Source organism: Cryptotermes secundus, unplaced genomic scaffold, assembly GCF_002891405.2.
Source record: "Cryptotermes secundus unplaced genomic scaffold, Csec_1.0 scaffold528, whole genome shotgun sequence".
Taxonomy (NCBI): Eukaryota; Metazoa; Arthropoda; class Insecta; order Blattodea; family Kalotermitidae; genus Cryptotermes; species Cryptotermes secundus.
In genome coordinates, this window is record NW_019724748.1 from 408,710 (window position 1) to 430,586 (window position 21,877).

The 21,877-nt window shown below is 42.6% G+C and overlaps 1 protein-coding gene across 4 annotated transcripts in view; it reads right to left on the reverse strand.

Annotated features, from left to right (window-relative positions):
• LOC111862897 (nitric oxide synthase, salivary gland) overlaps positions 1-21,877 on the reverse strand; it is a 148,370-nt gene that overhangs the window by 8,815 nt on the left and 117,678 nt on the right. For 3 of the 4 annotated variants that reach the window (XM_023848699.2, XM_023848700.2, XM_023848703.2), the window contains 8 exons: positions 18,420-18,493; positions 15,579-15,731; positions 10,080-10,254; positions 6,953-7,082; positions 5,327-5,405; positions 3,024-3,205; positions 2,678-2,847; positions 1,296-1,506 (listed from right to left, as the gene is read on the reverse strand). In XM_023848699.2, the coding sequence (XP_023704467.1) occupies positions 1,296-1,506; positions 2,678-2,847; positions 3,024-3,205; positions 5,327-5,405; positions 6,953-7,082; positions 10,080-10,254; positions 15,579-15,731; positions 18,420-18,493 (1,174 nt within the window). The remainder of the gene's footprint in view (positions 1-1,295; positions 1,507-2,677; positions 2,848-3,023; positions 3,206-5,326; positions 5,406-6,952; positions 7,083-10,079; positions 10,255-15,578; positions 15,732-18,419; positions 18,494-21,877) is intronic. The other variant, XM_023848702.2, reaches the window with a different exon arrangement.

The window sequence follows — 21,877 nt, forward strand, 5'->3', positions numbered from 1 at the left end:
CTATGTGTATTCAGACACACAGCATAATTGACTAGCCTGCAGACCAACAAATTGCAAACAAAACCAACTCAGACCACAGCAGATGGAAGAAATTATCCCTGTTCTTATGCACACATTTCTTACACCTCCATAAAATGTTCACATTCATTTGCTCTTCCTTTTCAGAATTAGGGCAAATCAGAAACTTTATACCTAAACTTTAAACCACTCTCATGTGCAAGGCATCTAAAAGATTTTCTAGGGCAGTGTTGAAGTCTAGCACCGATTTCATACAATTTCCCTTCAGTCAGCATTCAACATTTTGATTGTTCTGTATTGCCCAATAACACTACTCCCTGTAAAATTTATTTATGACTGTATGAATAGTTTTTTCTGTTTGGAACTGCAACATCCTGAAATTTATGCCAGAATCTTCTCCTTTTCATGTGGGTCATGCATGAACACTCATTTCACTGTGAAATTCTCATGCAGCATTTTAACACAAGAAATAACATAACTGCTTGAATGCTTAATAGAGCAGCAGGGATGTACCACAGCTCAGGCAATTGGTTGCCAGCTTCACACTGCAGCAGCCTGGATGCAATCACTGATCAGTTCATGTGAAATATGTGGTAGACAAATTGGCATTCAGTTTCACCTGCCAGTTCTCATTCCACCAAATGTCCATTTCTCATCTATCATCCAGGGTTGGTACAATGGACCCATTGGAGCCAAAGTATAAAGAGAACTAAGTCTCACCCCACCCAAAGAATAAAAATATATAGCGGGGTCTTGCAAATGTGACCAACATGTGTAAGTTCACTTCATGGAACCTGCAGAAATATACACTGGGGTGATACTGGAGAGAAATTATGATGTGTAAAGGCTGCTGTGCCATAAGTCTGAACATACACAGTGAAAGTTGGTGCAAGTAGCATTTTGACAGAGCAGCCCAAAGATTTGCAGCAGGCTTTTGAATAAACCCCATGTATAATAACAATGCAGATATAGGCAGATATGCAATTAAGGTTAACAGTAAAATCCACAATATATTTTCACTCTCAGACTGGAAAATATAATTGCTGTGTAATGAATCAGTCAAACTGAATATATCTTCATGCATACACATTTTTGTTATGTTCTATAGGCTCAGCTCCATAAGTAAGAAAGTAAGTAAGTAAGTCTATACAGTTCAAATGCGTTTCATTTAAATCAACAGAGCCGTCCATTTTTAGCATTCTTGTTTGTACATGCATCTCATTTGTGCCAAGAGAAATAACAAGGTTTTAGGGCACGAGGTTTCTGTCAACACTCACCCTGTGTCCTGTATGAGACAACTGCAACTGTGATGTGTATCTGACCACTCTGAACAATGGGGGATGAGGATATGCTGTAGAAACGGGGTTGCAGGGGTGTAAGTTGTGCAGCAAGTAGGGCTGGTGAAGGGTGAACAGATGGGAACTCTTCCAGAACTTCAAGAAGATGTGGAATTCTCCAGTGACGCCAGTCCTCATATGCTGCTGATTCCTTCGCCATAATCATAATCATGGATGTTATTAAGGAGATGAATAGAGTATCATTTATAATTTAGATTCTTTTGTTTTGTATAACTTGTGGAAAACAGGAGGCTTTGAAGTTAACAAATCACAAGACATTTTGATCATTTTACAGTTAGGCTCTGATTCTGTCTCCTGAGATCACAAAGGCTGATAAATGCATGAGAATGTCCATTAACCACTTTCCATTCTGCCACTCGTTTCCTGAGCCTACTGCTGCTATAGCAATAACAATAAGTATACAGTAGACAAACTGCTCTTAACTGAAGAACAAATAATGCACTTTCAAGCTTCTTGGTATAGTACAAGAACATTTTTAGAACTGTATGCATTTACAATGCTGGACAACTTCATTACTATTGTTTTATGCATCTGATTTCCATATATTTAGCTTAAGGGTCTGTTGACTTCTAATGAAATAATTTTACCAGCCTGTAGGATTCTTGTGCCAGCTATCTGTTCCATTTAGCTTTTTTTCTGATATTTCTTGAAGACTCAGCAGATCATGTGCTGGTTACAATACAGTCAGTATAACGTTCAGTTGTAAAATAAAATAATTAATTGAAGACTGCAATTGTAGAAGGCTGCAGACCCAACTTAGGTAGTGTAAAAATGGTATGCAATCTCAGGTTTCCACAACTGTTGCATAACCTAAAATTTACTATGAGACTAGAGGGAATATGAGGCATGTCATAATATGCACAGATCCTCTTGAATCCATGGCTGAGTGTCTGACACTGTACTTCAAACTTGGAAAGTACCAGGTTTTATTCTTGGTCTGTAGGCTCGTTATCCTCTCCATAATTTTACAGTTTTTCTCAGTTTCAGCAGCTAAATGATGAGATTGTGCCACAAAATAGGACATAACCATTCCTTTAACATTCTTTCCACTTCAACCTGCATAACCCATTTAACTGAAAAGCTTTGTTAAAAAAAAAAACCCAAAGACTTAATAAAGTATACAAATTTTTAATTTGGTGATAGCTGTACATATAATTTGAAAATCACTCTAAGTACCTGTCGGTACCTGTACCTGAAAATGTGATTGACCTGACTCCTAGGCACTCTCTTGCATAGTTGTTTCTCTTATGGAAAATGACATAGCCAAAAGAATGTTAGTAGCATGGTAGTGCATTACTTACTGTAGCTAGCAATGTCAGCCTCCTTTGGTCCTCAGGGTCAGTGGCAATAGAGGCAAAGTGCTGCAGAAGATTGGGAGTGGGTGGAGTTGTGATATCCAGAAATCGAGAGAACAGTATTCGTATGGTGCAGGGTGGTAGGCGTTCATGAGGCTCCCATGTCTTTAGAACCCCTGCAATCATTTAAAATTCCAAATAAATTAAACAATTTTCAAGATTCTTGTCAAAGGTATGTCAAAGTGCTTCAAAGAAGGAGCCAGAAAATTCCTTAGAAATATCAACATCATGATTCTGCACCTAGAATACTGTATAATGAATGAGGATGTTGTTCTCATAACGTGCAGCTTACCATTGGAGGTGTGAGTTTCCTTCTGCACCTGAAGCTCAACTGGCTCGTCTGGGTCAGTGGTTGTTTGCAATCTGGACAGAACTCCATCCACCAGCTCTTGTCGGTTACATGCAAATACACCTACATGGTCCCCTGGTGTGTAAGGCAAGTCGGCCGCCAGCTCCAGCAGCATTGTAGCTCGGCTATAATCATGTCAAATGTTAGTCAAAGAGATTAGAACTCCCCACATGGCTAACTTATCCATTCTACTGTGGAAGGTAATTTTTGAAAGATTGATCACAATGTATCACTGCCTTATGGAATGCATAGGTCAGGAATGGCGCACAACAACAGGCAAAACTGGGAGGCCCTGTGGGGTATCACAACTTAACAGTTATTTTTTCTTTCATTAAATAAAAATTAATTGCCAGCAATTTGGACAAGTTATGCAACAATATAAATTAAACTGTTTACAGAATCATGACACCAGTGACAGTTCTCATTAGTGTGTCTGGGAATTTGGTGTTGTTAAAAGTGGCAGAACTTAATGAGAAAGGTGATCTTTTTTTAACTGAGGGAAGGCATTAGAATTTCTGACTGCCAGGGGACGCACTGACTCAGCTCTGCCAGGGTTCACTTGACTCTGTCAAAATCTGGTTGAGTCCAGTCCACACCTTCACTGTCTTCAAGAGCCATATAAACCCTTTACAGTACACTGGTTGCTATATGTACCACGTGCTCTAGCATTTGAAAAGTAACATTTTACTTCCAGAGTATATTTGTACGTTTTATAATATATGATATATGATATAAACAATGATTCACCTAAATCCTATTAACAGTCTGGTCTTTATTTTGCAGAAACAGTGTTGTTTCTGTAAGGCAGAAAACGAATTTTGAAATATTGCTCAGACATGTTCCATGCTTCAGAGCGTTAATTAATATCCAATTCCATGTCCCTTTCCACTGTTTAGATTGTGATAAAATGTATGTGCAAGTGTAAAGCCTTTCTGATATTTTATAATATTCCAGTTTTTGACCAACCCCAAAACTGCTCAACTACTCCACATCAGCTACTTTTTTCAATATACCCCTACACTCATAACTGTTCTCCATATCTAGAAGATGTCTTTATTTCCAACCTCAGAATGTGTCACATCATAACACAATCTTGATTTTAGTCCTGAGTCAAATATGTAGTTGTGCCTTTGGCTTTGTGACAATGCCACATTGACTGCTGAGGGTTATGCAAGGTTTCAGCTAACCTTGCATTTGTCATATCCAATGTTAATGACACCAGGGGCACCAGTGACTGCATCTAAAGACTACTGGAGAACAAAGGCATTCAGACAATCAAAAAATTATAACAGCATCCCATTTCAGGACTGCCAAAGACTTCTAAAACCCCTTAACTCAAACATCCACAATTTACAATATACCCTGCTCAAGTGGCAGTGTGTACATAGGCCAAACAAGCCACCCCATAACCAACAGGATTTCCGAATACATCAGAAGAACCAGACTGGAGGGCTAGCAACCAGTGGTATTCAAACACCTGGCTGAGACAAAATGCAATATTGGCTTTGACAGAACAGAGGTTATAGTCAACAACAGGACCTACCAAACCTGCATCATCAGGGAAGCCACCAAAATAACACAACACCCCCATAAACTTAACTATTACTAAGAGAGATACAGACTGAATAAAATCTGGCTTAACTCCCGCAGTGATCATTGAAGTCCCTGTACACGCGGGAAGAAAAGGGAGATAGATAAAACTCCATTTCCTGCTCACATGGGGAGAAAAAGAAACAAGGAAGGAAAAAGAGGGGAGTCTTTGAGCAACTTGTGTCCTATGTATGGGGTGGCTGAAACATTTTAGCCGCGCCGGCTCAGGACAACCCGGTTGCCAGAACACTGTTCATCACTTCGTCTCATTAACCACATGAATGCTTCCCATTGGCTAGCATTCTGCCCCTTGTTCATCCGACCAGAGCTTCACCTCTAGCAAACTGTCTAATGTGAGATTACATAAGAGCTACTGGATCTCTCAAAAAGCCATTAACCCTAAAGATTGAAACTGTAAGGTTTTCCAAAAATATGGAAAATCCTCTATATTTGACATGGCTTAGCCCCGAAAACCGAAGCCATGTATTTTTGTATTGCTGTGAGGGTTGTGGAAGCGGTCAGTGATCTATTTGAAAGTCCTGGCACATGATTTTCCAGGACTGGGAAAAATAACCGAATGCTCAGGGCCAAGAAATTTGACCAGTTACCAGTTCCAATTTCAGAACAATCAAAACTGTGATAGTGACACTGCTTACCTGGCATCACTGCCATGCAGATTCGTCTTCCTCAGCAGCTGACATGGGGTCACCTTCCTGTTGTGGTACTTGGAGAGCGCTATGATCAAATTGCAAAAAGTATAAGTCACAGACAAAGACCGCATGTGCTAACCTGAAAGTCTACTTTTCCTTATAGCGCAGTTGGTCACAACAGGTCTCAGTAATTCTGAACAAACTACTTTTTAGCAAGGCTTCTACATTTGCAAAGGATATTTTAGCCACCCGATATCCAGCTTTGTCCTAGTGGTGACAACAGAGAAGTGTGTGCCTGCTTTTGAAATTTCATGCCAACTTCTGCTGAACCACACGGCATGCATTGGGTCACAGCAACCACGCCAAGATGATACGTGTAAGTCAGTTCTGTAAATCATCGGCCACCAGACAGGAACCTTCTGAGAGACGCACCACTGAACACTGCCTGCTTCTAGGTGCCTTTCATCATGAGAAGTCTTAAGAAAATTGTCGTGTTATTCACTACATCCAATTCCTTCTGAAAACAGAAGTTGGCAGCACAGGCGAAGCAAGCGGCACGGTTTTATGGGCGACACATTGTACACGTAGCACCCTCTTTTGTCTTCCGTTAAATGCAAATTACTCTTTGCTGTTCTTTTGTTCTCATTTTTCTTTCTCTATGGTTCGATAGCCCTTCGGACCTTTGCCGCTCTTTCAGTTTCTTAACCCTACCCACATTCTGCACGACACCTTGGATGGGGGATCAGCTCGTCGCAGGGCCGCTACCTGCCCACAGAACAACACAAACAGAATAAACGCACACAGACATCCATGCCTCGAGTGAGATTCAAACCCACGACCCCAGTGTTCAAGTGGGCGAAGACGGTTCATGCCTTAGACAGGGCGGCTGATGTGATCGGCTTTTTGCTGTCATGGTGTCCATTACTTATCAATCATCCAGACACTTTATGCAACAATGTAACTGCAAGCGCTGGAACTGTTGTTTGATCCTGTAATGCCTGCAACAGCGCGATTGCTGTGACCGGATGTTGCCTCATTCTTGCTACTCTCTCCTTGATCCTAGTTTTAATAATGGCGCTGGTGTAACAGTTGCCTGGGAATTCCACGTCATTAATTGTGACGAAGCTTTGAGAAAGTTGATCTGTATTTTATTGCGGGGCATTACCTTGGGCAGCCCCCTGTATGGTGCGCTGTAAACGCTAGATAAGTCATAGACAACAGTGTTCTTTTACACTAAATTAAACTCAGCCAATTTCGCATTGCCGCTAATTGGAAGTATCTAGACCTAACATGTGGTTCAGCAGGGGCGCACTTACGCGTAAATGCGCAGTTTCTACCAGTTTCCGGGTGCCATGAGGCAAGGCTCTCCATGAGCTTCTTACAAACTAAATATCATCGCTACAGACTTCCTAGAAATTCATGAAGCTACTTTTCATGCCATATTAAAAGCAAGGAAATCTGAAATCACTGAACTACTTTCTCGATATTGAGGCTTTGCATGTTGGTGGGAGCAGGCGTGTAGGGACGGGGAGTCCCTGAGAGGGTCAGCAAATGGAAATGAACAGACAGTTCAGTAACATCTGGTCAGTAGCAGGCAGACAACATAAGGCCGTTTAACTTTCACAGTCGTACCTTTGGCGATGCTCTCTTGCTTGGCCCCCACGAGCCTCACAGTAGCAGAGGAAAGGGTGGGCGACCGCAGGGCCAGCGTCGCCTCCAGAAAAGTATCGTCGTCATCCAGGCAAAACGTTTCACAGGCAACCTGAGTTCGAATCCAGCAGACATCATACAAGAGATAATCTTAGTATGTTTGTAAGCACTGTGTCCAAAATAACCTGTACAGAAACAATGTACGTACCTACACAATGTGCGGCTGGCGAAAAAATGACGGCTTTATGAATTTCACTGAAATTTATCTAAGCTGTATACTCGTATATCATAGCTAACTTATCGCCAGCCGACATTTCTTAAATAATTCAGTTCTGAAACTAACCTGGAGCACCATCTATGTTTGTAAGACCTCACGTTCAAGATTTCTAAGCAATGGGCAAAGGACGAGGTCCAAGCATAGATAGCAGCCCAAAACAGTATAGTATTGTCACGTGATACAGTGACTATAGACGGGATTTGGATTGGTAATTGGACTTACTGAACATTAACAGATGGTAACTACAAGTAACTTTAGTGTTATCGCTAATTGACACACTCCCCAGTTCACTACAGCACGCACTAGGCGTTCTCAGTCTGCTGTGTCTTCACTACTCGCTGGCTGGTAACAGCTTCCAACACGGTAGCTTCCTCGGTTCCCATGTTCACGACCTTACTGCCCGGCGACTGTCTCACAACTGACTAAACTCTATACTTGTCCTGCTTATAACATCTCGGCACGGAGCTTACAGAAAAGCCTCTCTCAGCAGCTTCTCCAAAGTTGCGCCACGCAGCTGTCGCACGGACAGCCGAGATAACGCCACTTCTCAGTTAGACCATTGATGTGTGTTGGGAACCTGTTGCAGCCATTACTTAGCAACGGCCATTGTTTACAGAGTCATTACTTATCAACGGGTTTACGTGATACATTATATACAAATAAATCACCTTATTAAATAAAATAACAAAATATGGACATTGGAATCTTGAGAAACCAAATGAAAATAACAAAGGCTAACAATATTTGTATGTACCTCAGCACAAAACATAATATAGTGTCACGCGTAGGGGCTACGCGTGACGAAAATAAGGGGCTAATAGTTAAGGTGATTGGGTTCATTAGCACTTCGATTACACTCTCTCTCTTAATTACACTTAAATGCTGCGCTATTGTTGATTTACACAATTTACAGTTCACCGTTGCACACACACACACACACACACACTATAATTCTCAGTCTTCACTATTCGTCTCTTGGCAACGGCTCTCAACAGAGAAACTAGCACTTCAAATCACTGTGAAGTCCTCTTATTATTTCTTGTTCAATCACCCTGTACTCCTCTGTCCTAATCTGTACTCAACTGATCTTCACAATTCACTAAGGACACGACCCATTCTCGCTCTTGTACTGTCAACAGCTGAACCCTTCTGGACTCTCCTTAGCCAAGTTAAAGTCAGTCACATTGCGACTGACGGTCAGTCAGTCAGTCAGTCTTGGTGCCGAGCCCCATCTGGGGCTCATGACCAGATATATTTTACTCTTTGACAGTTACGGTCTTGTTATTGTGGGGCGCCCTCTCTGATGAGAGGACATGTCGCAAGCGGACTCGTGTTATATAGCCGCAGCAAGGGCAAGGCAGAAAATACAGTTTCATTGTTGCGTAGCGCAGACCACACAGAAAATAAGTCTCGTCATAGTTATGACGCCAGTCCATTGGCGCGCTGACTGTTGTCTAGCAACGAGCGATAATCATTCGTCCTATTGTTGCGTGCGCTTATCGCGGGGTGTTTATCGAGCCGTTGCCTGACGTTTTCAATGTTAAAAATATGAATTATTACATTCACATTACCTACGTTTTAACATGTCGGATGACGCTAAAGGTGAATTTGTAAAATCCATAGAATGTCCACAAAATGCTAGAGATTGAAATCCATTAGATGATCATGTTTCGGAGTGAAATTCAGCAGGCCGCGTAGTGAGAACAGTCTTGAGAGTCACTGGAGGTACGGCGACCTCTCGTAACACAAACCATTTACCAACGGAAAAGATGGATAACAGTAAAGATTTCCTGCGTTTAATTAATTAGACAGCACGGTATAAAGACGGACGGGAAATGGGTGTATAGCTCCACCATTCTTGACCTCGGCAGTAGATGGGGGTAAGCAGTAAGCTTCACAGCTGACCTGGATGCAGTGTAGAAGAGAAAAATATCTTGCCGTTGCCGGGAACAGAACATCAGTTCCTCCTCGGGCATCCTATCCGTAGTCCGTCGCTATATCCAACTTCCGAATTATACATGTAGGTAATTAGGAATGAATTTCTCTGTAATCAGGAAGACTATAGCAAATAGGATTCCTGTATTACTGTTTTCAGTATACCGTTGCTTTCGGCGGACCGTTTTCTAGCTGTTTGCAATTGATTCTGCAAAATATTGCAACCCGGAGCTTAAACACGTTTGTACACTGGAATAAAAGGGCATTTACGCGAAGTGAATCAGACGGCTCAGCCTCATTATGCTTTTATTCTTCACAGTGTTTACACATTTTCACGGATTCCCCGCTGCCGGGCTCCATTACCGCTGACTAACTCGTTCCTTTAAAAGATTCCCTGTAGTCAAGGGCAACCGTACGTTGAAGCCGCAAAAAAAGAGGGGCTATCACATTCCATGCCGTTTCCAATTAAAACTGTGACAGAATTATATAAAGAATATCCACTTTTAATACTCAAAACGTGATAAATCTTCTCCGTAACAAATCAACATAATGAATCTTCTATACACATCGTAATGTGTACTTCAAAATGTACGAGTAGCAATCTCATTCAAATCTACAGGGCCGTTAAATTTCACTATTCTTAAACGTTTTTCTTTTGCGACATTCTATATATGAAGAAAGCAGTCTTCTGNCCTATATATGATTGCACAACTCAACATCAAAATAAAAATGCACAATAAAAACTTCAGTGAACAGGGTTACACGCCCGATCACACCAGTGCAAGAGCAGAAGCATCTGGACAAAGCAGACCGCGAGAGAATCACGTCCAGTGCATAGCAACGTCTAGTCCTATCCATATATCACAACACAAACATTTAGATTCGAACTTTACTCACACTGAAGACTTCTGGGGCCCACTTGCGGAAGGTCTGCTCCTGGCCACACATCTCGTCCCCCTGGGACAGTTTGAGCAGCCGCTCACCTCCGAGTTCTCCCAGAAGATTGTCCACATACTTGCCAAAGGCGCAGAAGTTAGGGTAAGCACTTGACCCGAGCGCAAACACGGCAAACCTTCATGGAAACAACATAAGCAGCAAATCCTGGTTCATTGCATTACTGATACATGCTAAAATTAAAAACAAACGGTATTATAAAGAAATCGGTCTTCTGGGATGTGGCGCCGTGTAGATATTGTGTTGACGGAGGTTTCGGAGGAAAGTCGGTTAACACAATATCTACACGGCGCCACATCCCAGAAGACTGCTTTCTTCACAGTTACCGCCGTGAAAACCTCAAATCTTACAAACGGTATTATACTTCAAGGTTGATCAAGAGGGTGGATCTCCCGCTATGCGCGAAGTCCCTCAGAAAATAAATAGGGTACCCTGTTTTGATTTGTCTCATTCTGGTCCGTCACACTATTAATTACAAAGTGGATAATTTTCAGTACAGTGTGACATACAAGTTTACAACACTTCAGTCTTTATTCAGGGTACTCTGTATTTAGTTTCCTCTATTCAAAATTCCAGTACAGGAACTCGGCTAACAAGATTACGGTAACAAACAGAAAAGTGACTTCTTAAATTAATTCTACTCGTAACCTCCTGATTCCAAATCCGGACACAATTTGGATCACGTCACAATTTTGTGCGTTGAATTCTGAGCTAGCACAAATGCCTTTCCACTCTTGTGTATTTTTCTTGGTGTTCTTACAATTTGTCTCCTATAATTTATGTGAAATACGATTTTTATTAGTGAATACAATTGTGTAGTTTAAATAACATGATTACTTCAAATTGCGTAAGCCTAATAAGAGGCATGCTCCTCATATCCTGCACACAGGAACAAACGTAACTTCTCGACTGCCACTTTTTTGATCAGAACGTGCATTTCGAAAACAGCCTGCTGAAAGGTTTAAAAATAAATGCCTCAAAATTGTCGTACAATTGAAGTACATAATTTGCCCTTTAAGAAAATTATTTCAGCTTTCTGCCAGTCACAGTGGGTAGCCGCCAAAGTGTCTGAAGGGGCAGACGTCTGCAACCGTCAATGTATGCCAGTGGGTTAGCTACTGGGTAACTTAAATACACTCTATCAATTCCAGAGGTTATTTAAGGCTAAATGACTCAGTAACTATCTGTATCATTTACTTGCTTTCTCAGCTATTCATCCATTAAGTAATTCACTAATGCAATCGCCAATTCACTAACTCCATGGAGCTAAGCCCTTCTTGAGAAGTCGCCAGTTGTGCAGATACTAAGAACTTCGCACTTTTTGATGGAACCCGAAAGTTCATTGCCGTTTAAAAGAGTTCTCCACTGGTCCCTATCCTGAGCCAGATCAACCCAGTCAATACCACCCCCACATATCTCCCGAAGATCAATAATTTACTTACCAACTCATCTAGTCACTCACTAAATGACTCTATCATTTAGCAACTTACTCACTCAGTCGCTCAGTTGCCTATTCAACCACAGGACCGGTTCTGTGTAGAACTTTTGGTGAAGTATTCGTAACTTCCTTTCATGGGAAGTGCTTTGTAGCAAGTCAGTCGGCATTCACAGCAGTAAAAGCTGTGGTAACAATGGCACTGCTGTTCTCTGGACCCGAGTTCACAGCCTGACTGAAGGACACTTGCATAATTGCATGTCATTTCGACATTTTGCTTCCGCATGGAGCCGCCCAATTACGCAAACAGTAGCAGGAGATCAATCACTCATCAATGAAACTTGATGATCGGCTGTAATCAAACTAATGGATCGGACTGTTTTGTAAGTTGGGGGGGGGGGGAATAACAAGTGACACGGGCGGTTCCACCATAGCGTGTTCTCATTTGCTTTCGACATCGCACATTCAATGAGACCTCACTACCGTCAGCTCTTATCCCATCCGGAGCAATCCCAAATGGCGTCAAGACAGACATTATTTCTCAAAACTTCATCATAATCATGACATGAAAACGTTATGCTCTGTGCCGAAAGCCGCCAGTGGCGTGGCAGTTGTCAGAACATTTCCACGTCGTGTTCAGATTGCCGCAATCAGTGGTCACAAGTTCCTTGAAGGTGTTTGTAATGTTCGCCTCTCCACGTGGCCGCTTGGTTCACCTGTGTCGTGTCGCCGCCCCTGATACGTTCGCACTCCTGCAAAGCACAACTAAACTGCCGCCCATTTCCCCAGGCCTAAGTATATACCGACATCAAGATTCGCCATTTTTAGCCTACTGTCCTTATTTTGAAAAAAAAGTAGAAGTACGCCCATGCGATCACAGTCCTGTCTGTGTGTCTGTGTATCCCCCCATTAACTTTTGAATAGTCGAACCATTCTTTATGAAATTTGGTATGTATATCATGACACCTGAGTTCATCTGAACGGCGTAGTTCATAGACACCTCCCACGAGTATCTAGCTATATGTATACACCCCCCCCCCTGTAGTTTGTAGGCAATGGCTCAGTAAAAACGTTACCGCGGCAATGAATATAGAAGCAAGAATAGAATTGTTGGACGCGTCGTTTTCTGTGCTGTCCTTGTCGTATCAAAGGAAAGCAGACGATCAGTTCTTCCCACAACTTCTTGTAATAACATAGGCCTAGCAGAAAGAACATGCCGGTCACAGTCGCCGCGCAGTCTAAGGCATGAGCTGTCTTCGCTCGCTCGGACGCTGGGATCGTGGGTTCGAATCCCACTCGAAGTATGGATGTTTACAGAGATACCGCGTTCATTAACCAACTGTTCCCTATGAAATCAAGATTTTAGCGAATATGCACTGTATCAACAATGGGAGTTTTGTTTTCAGCAAAGATGGAGCCTTCAATGCCGACTGAAGAACGTGTACATGTCACTGTCACCTAGTGGTTCAATTCGTAAGTATTTTTAAGAACAAAGACTTCTGCATAAGGACCATCTGGCCGTCATGTACGAGTATGTTGCGTCAAGGCTGATCACGAACAGGACAAGTAGTTGTGTAAACGCGCGTGAAATTCAACAGAACGGTGAAGACTGTAAGGTGAGTGTCTTTCACCGGGCTGCTTAGTTTCACCGAATTCACACAATATCAGCCCAGTTAATCTTGCCTTCAGACCCCCCCCCCTCTTCTCCCTCCTTTTGTTGTTCCTCGTTTCGTTTTTCCTTCTGCCATACGTTTTTATGCACCACGCTTTATTTCGATAAGAGTTTAACTTTAGTACGTTCTATTGCGTTATATGCAGCAATGGGTTGTTATATAAAATTGAGGCCGGCAGCCATTTTGATTCCCCACGCAATGATGACACAATATGGCAGGGAACATTAGTTATCTCCAGACCAACGAACTCCCTTACTTACAGCCGTCACACGCAAATGAAATTACTCTGGCAGAGAAGGCAATTACAGGAAGACACCTGCCATTGCATGCCAGATGATGCAACTCGCGTCAGAAGTGATCACTACGTGCACTTCGTGTTCACACCCACTGTTTCCAGGGTTTGCAAGAGACTGCAGTGAGACAATGCCTGAGCAGCCCTCCACGACTTGGCGGCTGCCAGCTCACGGTCATGTTTTTAAATCGCGTTAGCTGGAAACGTCTTAGCCACGTACGTGATTCAATTAAGCGCTTCAACAGTGGGAAGACTCTTAGGCGGCCCATACACGTACGAATCTTGCTCGCGAGTCCGGCTTGGCGAGGAGCCGGGCTCGGATTAATTTAACCACACATGCACGAGTTTGGCTCATTGGAACCCGAGTCGAGTAGGACTCGCGAGCCAGACTTGTTCGTGTATGGGCCCCCCCCTAGGTTTAGTGAGCATAGTTCTATTCTGAGAGTACTCGGTTTGAATCTAGGCCGAGAGACATATCATCTTGACTGAGGCATTCGAAGTTTTCCTCAGTCCCACCAGGAACATGCTAGAAAGGCAAGTATACCTTAAAATAGGCCACGATTGCTTCATTCTACATTGTATCCAATTAAATATTCACTATTACCTAAAAATTCAAAGTTATATACGTCACTGGCGTCGTAAAATTACAAACAAACAAACAGAAGAAACTTCTGGTCGAGCGAATTAACTATACACTAAAACCAAGAGCATGTAAACGGAAAATTTAGCTTCCTACAGGTGGCACCACTGCCGGGAATAGCCTCTGAAACACGTGGTCAGCTCTTAATTACAGTCTGCATCGCTTATATCCATTCCTTACAGATTAATACAGGGTACATTTGGAATATGTTTGCTTTGTATTCGAGAGGGCGCTAGTTCGAATTCCAGTCGCGAAGGCTGTCATACTGTATTATCGTTTTGTGATTCCCCGCGGTCAGTGGAGCCCTACAGAATCGAATATAATACAAGCAGTACTGTGTACTTTCAAACAGAAGATTTTGTGTGTTATATTAATAAATACACGAGGAAATGTAAGGCTCAGAAAGTAGACCTTAATATTTCTATCCATTAAATGGGTCCCTTTTCACCATCACCAACTTACGGTTATATATTTATTTTTCATCCCAAATTATGCAAGGTTCGAATATACACTATGATACATCTACGTATGATTTTAGTGCGCTCACGCTAATTACGAATTCTCTGCGCGAAGTCTTTAGTACGAGCTGCGGCCACAGCTGATCCTAAAATCGTACTTACCACCCTACAAAGAAAAATAAATTAAAAAGCTTAGATATTTGGCGACGCGGTTGCGTGGTTGAGGCACTATGCTACAAGCCGGAAGGTCGCGGGTTCAAGTCCCGATGCGGTCATTGGATTTTTTCAATTTACCTAATCCTTCCAGCCGCACTATAGCCCTGGTGTCCACTCAGCCCCTAACAGAAATGAGTCCCAAGAATATTCTTGGAATGTTCTTGTGGTAAAGGGCGGTCGGCGCATAAGGCTGACAACCTTGCTGCCATCTATGAGCGGATTGTCTAGTAAATGTGGGAACCTCAACATCTCACAACCCTATGGGCCTCCACGGCCTGTTACAGGGATACCTTTATTTTTACTTTTTTGGCGCACTTGTTCACGTGAAATGCACTGAGAGTATGTTAGTTTTAGTACACAGACCACATTAAGCTCAACTGTACGCATCAGCGAAACATTATTTTCCTTTATCCATAATAACGAATAAATTAAGTTTCCAGGAAGCTACAAATGGTTACCTGGAAGTGCCAAGAGATGGCAGGACATGTTTCTTTTCGCTGGTGTATCACATAACGGAAACACAGGAAAGATGGCCAAGTTCAAAAGCGACGTCATCTTATTCAGAACGTGGCGGGGTTAATGTTCAATATCAGGGTAAGTGATTTAAAAGCATCACACTGTTATGCAACAGAAATCTACGTTTCACAATTCAAAAGGTCCACATTACATGCCTGTTATCTCACGACTAGAAATACAATGAATAAGCACAGAATGAAGAGGAAGCATACCTGACATTGCTGAGGGGCCCGAACGTGTCTTCTGCCATGACGTCACTGACGGAACCCCTGAGCGAGTCGAGGCGGTCCAGCTTCCGGTCTGCCTGTTGACCGGCAAGCTCCGTCTGGCTATTGGCTTTGATGAAGGACTTGGAAGTTGCCATGCTAAGTGGGTTAGAGAGCGGGTGGCATGCTGCGTGTTAGTTCGTAAGGTACACTGCTCTATGCGCATTAGTGCTGTCTCTGCTTCCACAGTGTTTACCATGAAACAGGGAGGGGGAAGTATGCCCTATAATTTTCAGACTGAGATATTACGTAGGCCTATACTGTGCCTTTTCGCACTCCACACACACACACCGCCTTAGAAACTGGCTTTATATGTACCATTTTGAGAAGAAACATACGCAGTACAATCAAATAGTTATGACAATATGCATATGGCAACACAACAAAAATTTCGTTAATTCTATTATTAAAATGGTTATGAAATGGTATGCTGACGAACATATGGAAGTGTTTTGAAATGAGGTGTTTGTTTCGTGTGTAACCGAAATGAGTAATGTAAACTGTGCTCTAGTTCAGAGGTGAAAATCCAGGGAAAAAGCAAACCGCATTAAGTCTTAATCTAATGCAGCTTTTTTGATAAAGGAAATTATGAGAATGACTAGCGTACAGTATACAATGGAAATGCGCACGAAGGAATATCCTTTTCGAATATAATGAGCACTTCTTGTTATCTCTAGAAATATTTCTCGGAAAAGTAAGTGCATATTAATTTCTCTGTGTTCTTTTCTGTCTGCATATTCTACTATTAGCTCCTACAAAAAAAATAATTATTAAATTTAAGGAACTTAAGGAACTTGATTGTTAATTATTAAAGTTTATTTGAAAAATGCAGGATAATACTGATATTTTTATTGAGCGATGTTTATGATATGGATGGTTGTTTATTGTATTTGTAAACCGTTCAATTAATTTTCTGAAACGATGTGTACAGATATTTGTTTTCCTTTTACCTTTCGAAGAGGGAGTCCACATTATATCCTAGCAATTACAGTAATGCGAAGTGCTTAATTACGATTAGGGAAAGATCGCCCTGCTCTGGACATCTCGCATCCTTGCAACTTTTATGTTGACCATGCCTAACATTAGTGGAAGAGGTGCAGGTGGGCCAGTTTCTTAAGACGTAAGTCTAAAATGCATTACAGAAGGGAGAGTTACACACAGCTTGGTGCAGCTACGATCAAATTTAAAGCCAATGATTTTAATTTACATTTAACCTCTTTAGAAAGAAATCTACACGTAAGATCTGAAAGCACAGTGAACCAATTATAAGAACAAATTTTAAAGGTAACTTTCACGTTTTTAAGATCTTCAGAGATTGGTACAGGGAAGCGAGCAATGCGCAACGCATGTACTGACTGATCTAAGTAACGAACAGGGTGCAAAAATACTTCCTTGACCCTTTAAACAGCGAAGCACATGTAGATATATTTTTAAGTCGGTTATTTTTTTTCCTTGGCACTACAGCCCCAGTGGGCCTAGGCGTACCTCCATGAACTTCTCAGTTCACTTCGGTTTTTCTAGATCTTACACATTCGGTAGGACTCCTTGGGCGAGTGATCAGCTCGTCGCAAGGCCTCTACCTGTAGACAAACACAGAAAAACGCACACAAACATCCACTCCCTGAGTGGGATTCGAACCCACGATCTCGGCTTCCGAGCGAGCGAAGACAGTGCATGCCTTAGACCGCTCGGCTACCGTGACCGGCTGGCGGCTATTACTTCCCAGAAATCACCCGTATCTGTGTTACAGAAATCAATTGGTTAATGTTGTTTAGAGAATCGGTTGCAATTTGTTACGATAATCAAACGAACCCCACACATATGACGTGTGCTCGTAATGCGTGTTATTTGTTAACCAAGCGTCTGCTCTATACTCCATTGAAGAAAAGGCGAGTTAAGTGGTGAGTGGAAATGATCGGCCGTGGCCTCTCTACTATTCATTTAAGGACACACTGAGCTCCCGTGTATAACAGCAAGTGAAGGGCCGTCCGAAAATCAGTCTTACGTTTTCAGCTTGCATAGTACGAGTACACACGGGTGCGACTATGTAATTCCCTTGCCTTCTCTTCTTTGGAGTATAGAAAGCGTAGTTAGCATTGCCTTAAAAAGGGTTAAGACAACACACATATATATAGAAACACAATTAAGGAACGAAACAGTATCATGAGAGTACATGAACCTATACATAAAGTACCCTATAAAATACAGAGTGATTCTAAATTATTGTCTGGGTTTCCATGGTCTCTAATTTTCCAACCTGACATGATAAGAAAGCGCGCTTGTTGAAGCTGGTTAGCAAACTGTATTATTGGCTCTACACGCAATAAAACTTTTTCAGTTAGGCTTTCATATTCTGTAAGCAGTTTTACTTTCTTTCCTCGATATACAAACTTAGGCCAATAATTTAGACTCACTCTGTGTCTCGTGACAAAGTTAACCCACGTCTAGTGGAAGACTTCGCTTACAGCTGTGAATGCCTTCCGCAGAAAGTAACTAATTACCTTACGACATAACCGTCATATGCTAATGTCTTCCGGGATGTTATAACGTGTAGTTTGGCATGCGTTAACCGACGTTTCCGAGGAACGTCTCGATGGAATTTTCAGGTTATAGCCTAGCAGATGTTTACTGATGTTTCGGAGGATAAACTGCAAATGAAGGTAGCGTCTTCCTCCGAAACGTCGATAAGTATCTACCAGACTACATGGCACCACATCATAAGAACCCGAAATCTCAGCTAGGCTCAAGTACCTGCAACTTCTCGGCTATACGCGAAACGTCGCTTACCTGAACTTGTCCGCGCCGTTGGTGACGCCTGCCGAGTCGTTCATCTTCATGGCGTAGAGGTTCTGCGCAAACACCTGGTGAACACAGCGCAGAGAGTGAGCACAAGTGAGCTGGGTGACACGACATCAGCCTTGTCAAAACAGCCCTTTCAAGTTCAAAATCTGTATATCACTGTGGCGTGTAGACCCGTTGTTAGGCAACAGCCGTTGGTAGGTAGCGGCTCCGCCAACAGACACGAACGCAATAATGTGAGGCGGTGGTTTCTACGCGGTCCGTACCGAGAAGTTGTGGAGTTGGTCAGTTAGTAATGAGTCAGTTGATGAGTTAGTTGAGTTAGTCAGGAAGCCGCTGCGGTTCATTCCTCGTGAGAGGTTGCTGTGAGAAGCCGGTAGCTGAGGCCGGGGAGATTTTTGGAACCCAGAGGAAGGGGAACATCTGCAGATGAAGGCCGCTACCCAGCAACGGCAGTGAAGACGCAATTATGGACATTAGTGTGTGTAGCAGTGTACTGTAAAGTATAGTCACGCGCTGTATCGAAGAGTCCAACAAATCCGGTCATCCATCCAAAATCCGTTTAGAGTCACATCCATACGCGCGACATTACGTGATTATAAATTCAGGGCCAACCTCACTGAAAACAGATCGATTCCCCACTACAAAACCGAACCGGTTAATACCGTTTAGGTACATAACTGCTACATATTGGGGAATGACATACAGTCCGTAAATACTCTGTGGGAAATGCAGACTTTTACCGTTAAAGAGTGTAATGCATACGCTGTAAAGAATTGATTTATGTTTACCTGGTAACGCCGTCGTGTGATTCATCGCCTGAAGGGGGATAATTGTTGGGGAATCTGGAAAGGAGGCAAAATAAGCTGCTGAAACGCGCTAACTGAACATTCCCGCTGGAGAAAATGGCCAAAACCACCGGTATCCTCATTCAAGGCAGTTGGCAGAACTGAAAGATTCGAACCCTGTACCTCCTGAATTGAAGTATATTGAGTTTCACTATGCCAACTTGCTCTGTCGTTTTTTCGTAAGGCAATTCATGGAATTAAAAAGACACATGAACGGAAACATCCGACAGACAGCCGGGCAATCTGTGCCAATGCAGTATTCTTCGTGTGGTTAAGGTCGCATGTCTGTATATAATTTTACAGAGACGTTATGGATACCGGGATATAAACACCGCATCGTGACAGTTTAATCTTCCGTACTGGAATCCTGAGCCCCTTTACACGCGTCTGTTGTCAGGGAGGGAGAGAAGGAACGTCGGGGAAGACGTTCTCTTCATTTACGCGTACGGTGATGATACGTGTTACGGAGAAGCGATCCATAGTAATTATAGGCTTAGCTGATAATTATGCGAAGCGGGGAATGACAACGCCTCAGTATCCGAGATTTTAGAAAGCTCAGTGAGCTTCCACATTCTCTCGAATTTTCTTTGGGTGTCGAAGCAGAACCTCACAGTCGCTTCAGTTATGAAGGACGTGCGTTTACTGATATAGACAGAAATGTGAAGGTGCATTACCAAGATCCCTAATGAAATTAACACGAAGTTTTATGATGGTATCCAATGGCACGAGTCTGTAGATAGTTGCACCAACAGCTGCTTCACTGGGGAGCCGGGATAACTCAGTATAGCGACTGGCTACGGGCTCGACGACCGAAAGATCGGGGTTCAAGTTCCATTAGGGGCAAGAATTTGCTCTTCTCCATGTCGCCCAGACCGGCTCTGGGGCCCACCCAGCCTCCTATCCAGTGGGTACACGGGGCTCTTTTCCCGGGGTTAAAGTGGCCCGGACGAGAAGCTGATCATTGATCTCCGACTATTGTTGAGGTCAAGAAAACGTGGATCTATACAACCACTGCGCAACACAGGGCAAATTTACCTTTGCACATGCCGGGGGGGGGACTACACACTGCTCGGGACATAACTGACAAAGGCGTTTCGAGTTAGTTCCTCTCCTGCCTTTAAGAGACCGGCTGTCATTTTACTGACGGGAATTTTATTTTATTTTGTGCACTTAGTATTAATGACGGCGGTTGGAGTCAAAACCGGAACTCACTGAACGCACGTTAACAAAGAGACCACTGGGACAGACCAAGATGATTGTTATAAAGTAAAGTAATTCCTTCCCTTAAAAGCCCTAACACATGAAGAAGTATGGGAGAGTGGAGGTGTAGCTCCAAGCATTTTTATCCTCGGCATTATAAACTGCCTGAAGTAGTCTTTATGAAACTCGATATGTATATCATGGCACCTAAGCCAATCTCAAAGGCGTGCTTCATAAATCCCTCACATCAGTCTGAGAGTCTGCACGTAAATCCCCCATTGTTGCTAGGCAACGGAGTAGTAAGAACGTTACCATGGTAATGAATACATGCGCAACAATAGAAGAATTCTTTGACCTGTAGTTCTCTATACGGTCTGTGTCGAATCAGAAGGAAGTAAGCGATCAGTTTTTCCCAGAACTTTTTATCAAAACAAGGAAAGTAGGCTAACAGAAGCAAATTGAAGTTGGAAATTAATTATAATGTGTTGGAGGTGGAGGCGGATGTGGTTGTCATGGCGATAATAATTAAAACATAAAAATTCTTTAGCTTAATATTTTCTATTTTCAATGAGATAATTTTGGTCAAATCTAAGTTCCATCTCGGGATGGGCACAGTACAGATCGCTTTCGGCGTCCCCGCGGCTGCGTCGCTCTGCTTACAGAGCGAAGCGAGAAGAAATCCACTCTAAGAGGAGCAGGGGATAACGGAACAAGGCTCAACTGGGATAGCGGCTGTACAGGCTATGTACGAAGTGTAAGTCCACTTGAGCCGCAGAGCATCGAACTTGTGAGTCAAACTTTAGTTCCAAAAATTTGTGTAGGTTTCGAAGCAGAACTTTCTTTGTACTCAAATGCAATCTTCAGAGATATCCTCGTATACACTACTGCCGGAGCACTCCATGTGCTTCAGAAACTTGGGAACTAAGGATTTCATTCTGGTCCACAAACATAGGCCAACGGGTGAAGCCTAACATTGCAATCAAGAAAGTCAAGAGCTGTGACAATTTAGACTTTTCACCGTTCACAACATCCACTGCTCAGTTCAGTGAAATTCAGTAACCGGATACAAAACAATAGAGTATATTATTCCATTTGAAAATGCAGGGTAGAAGTAAACATTTATTTTCATCCACGATTTAAAAGACGCCATATTTAACAGTGTTTGGATCCTGTATTATCAATGCGACATTTTTAATTTTGTACAGACGACAGATTAGCTTTTCTCTCTCCTCTTTTCAGTTATGTATTCGGATGTGCGTCTTCTAAAAATATGGACTTGAAAGGATTCTGACGATGGTGTATACTGTACTTCTTTTGGCTTCTTTGGACACTATCTATCGTCTGGTATGTAGAAGACAAAATACCACAACGTTTCGGAGACTGGATCTGTCTCCGTCC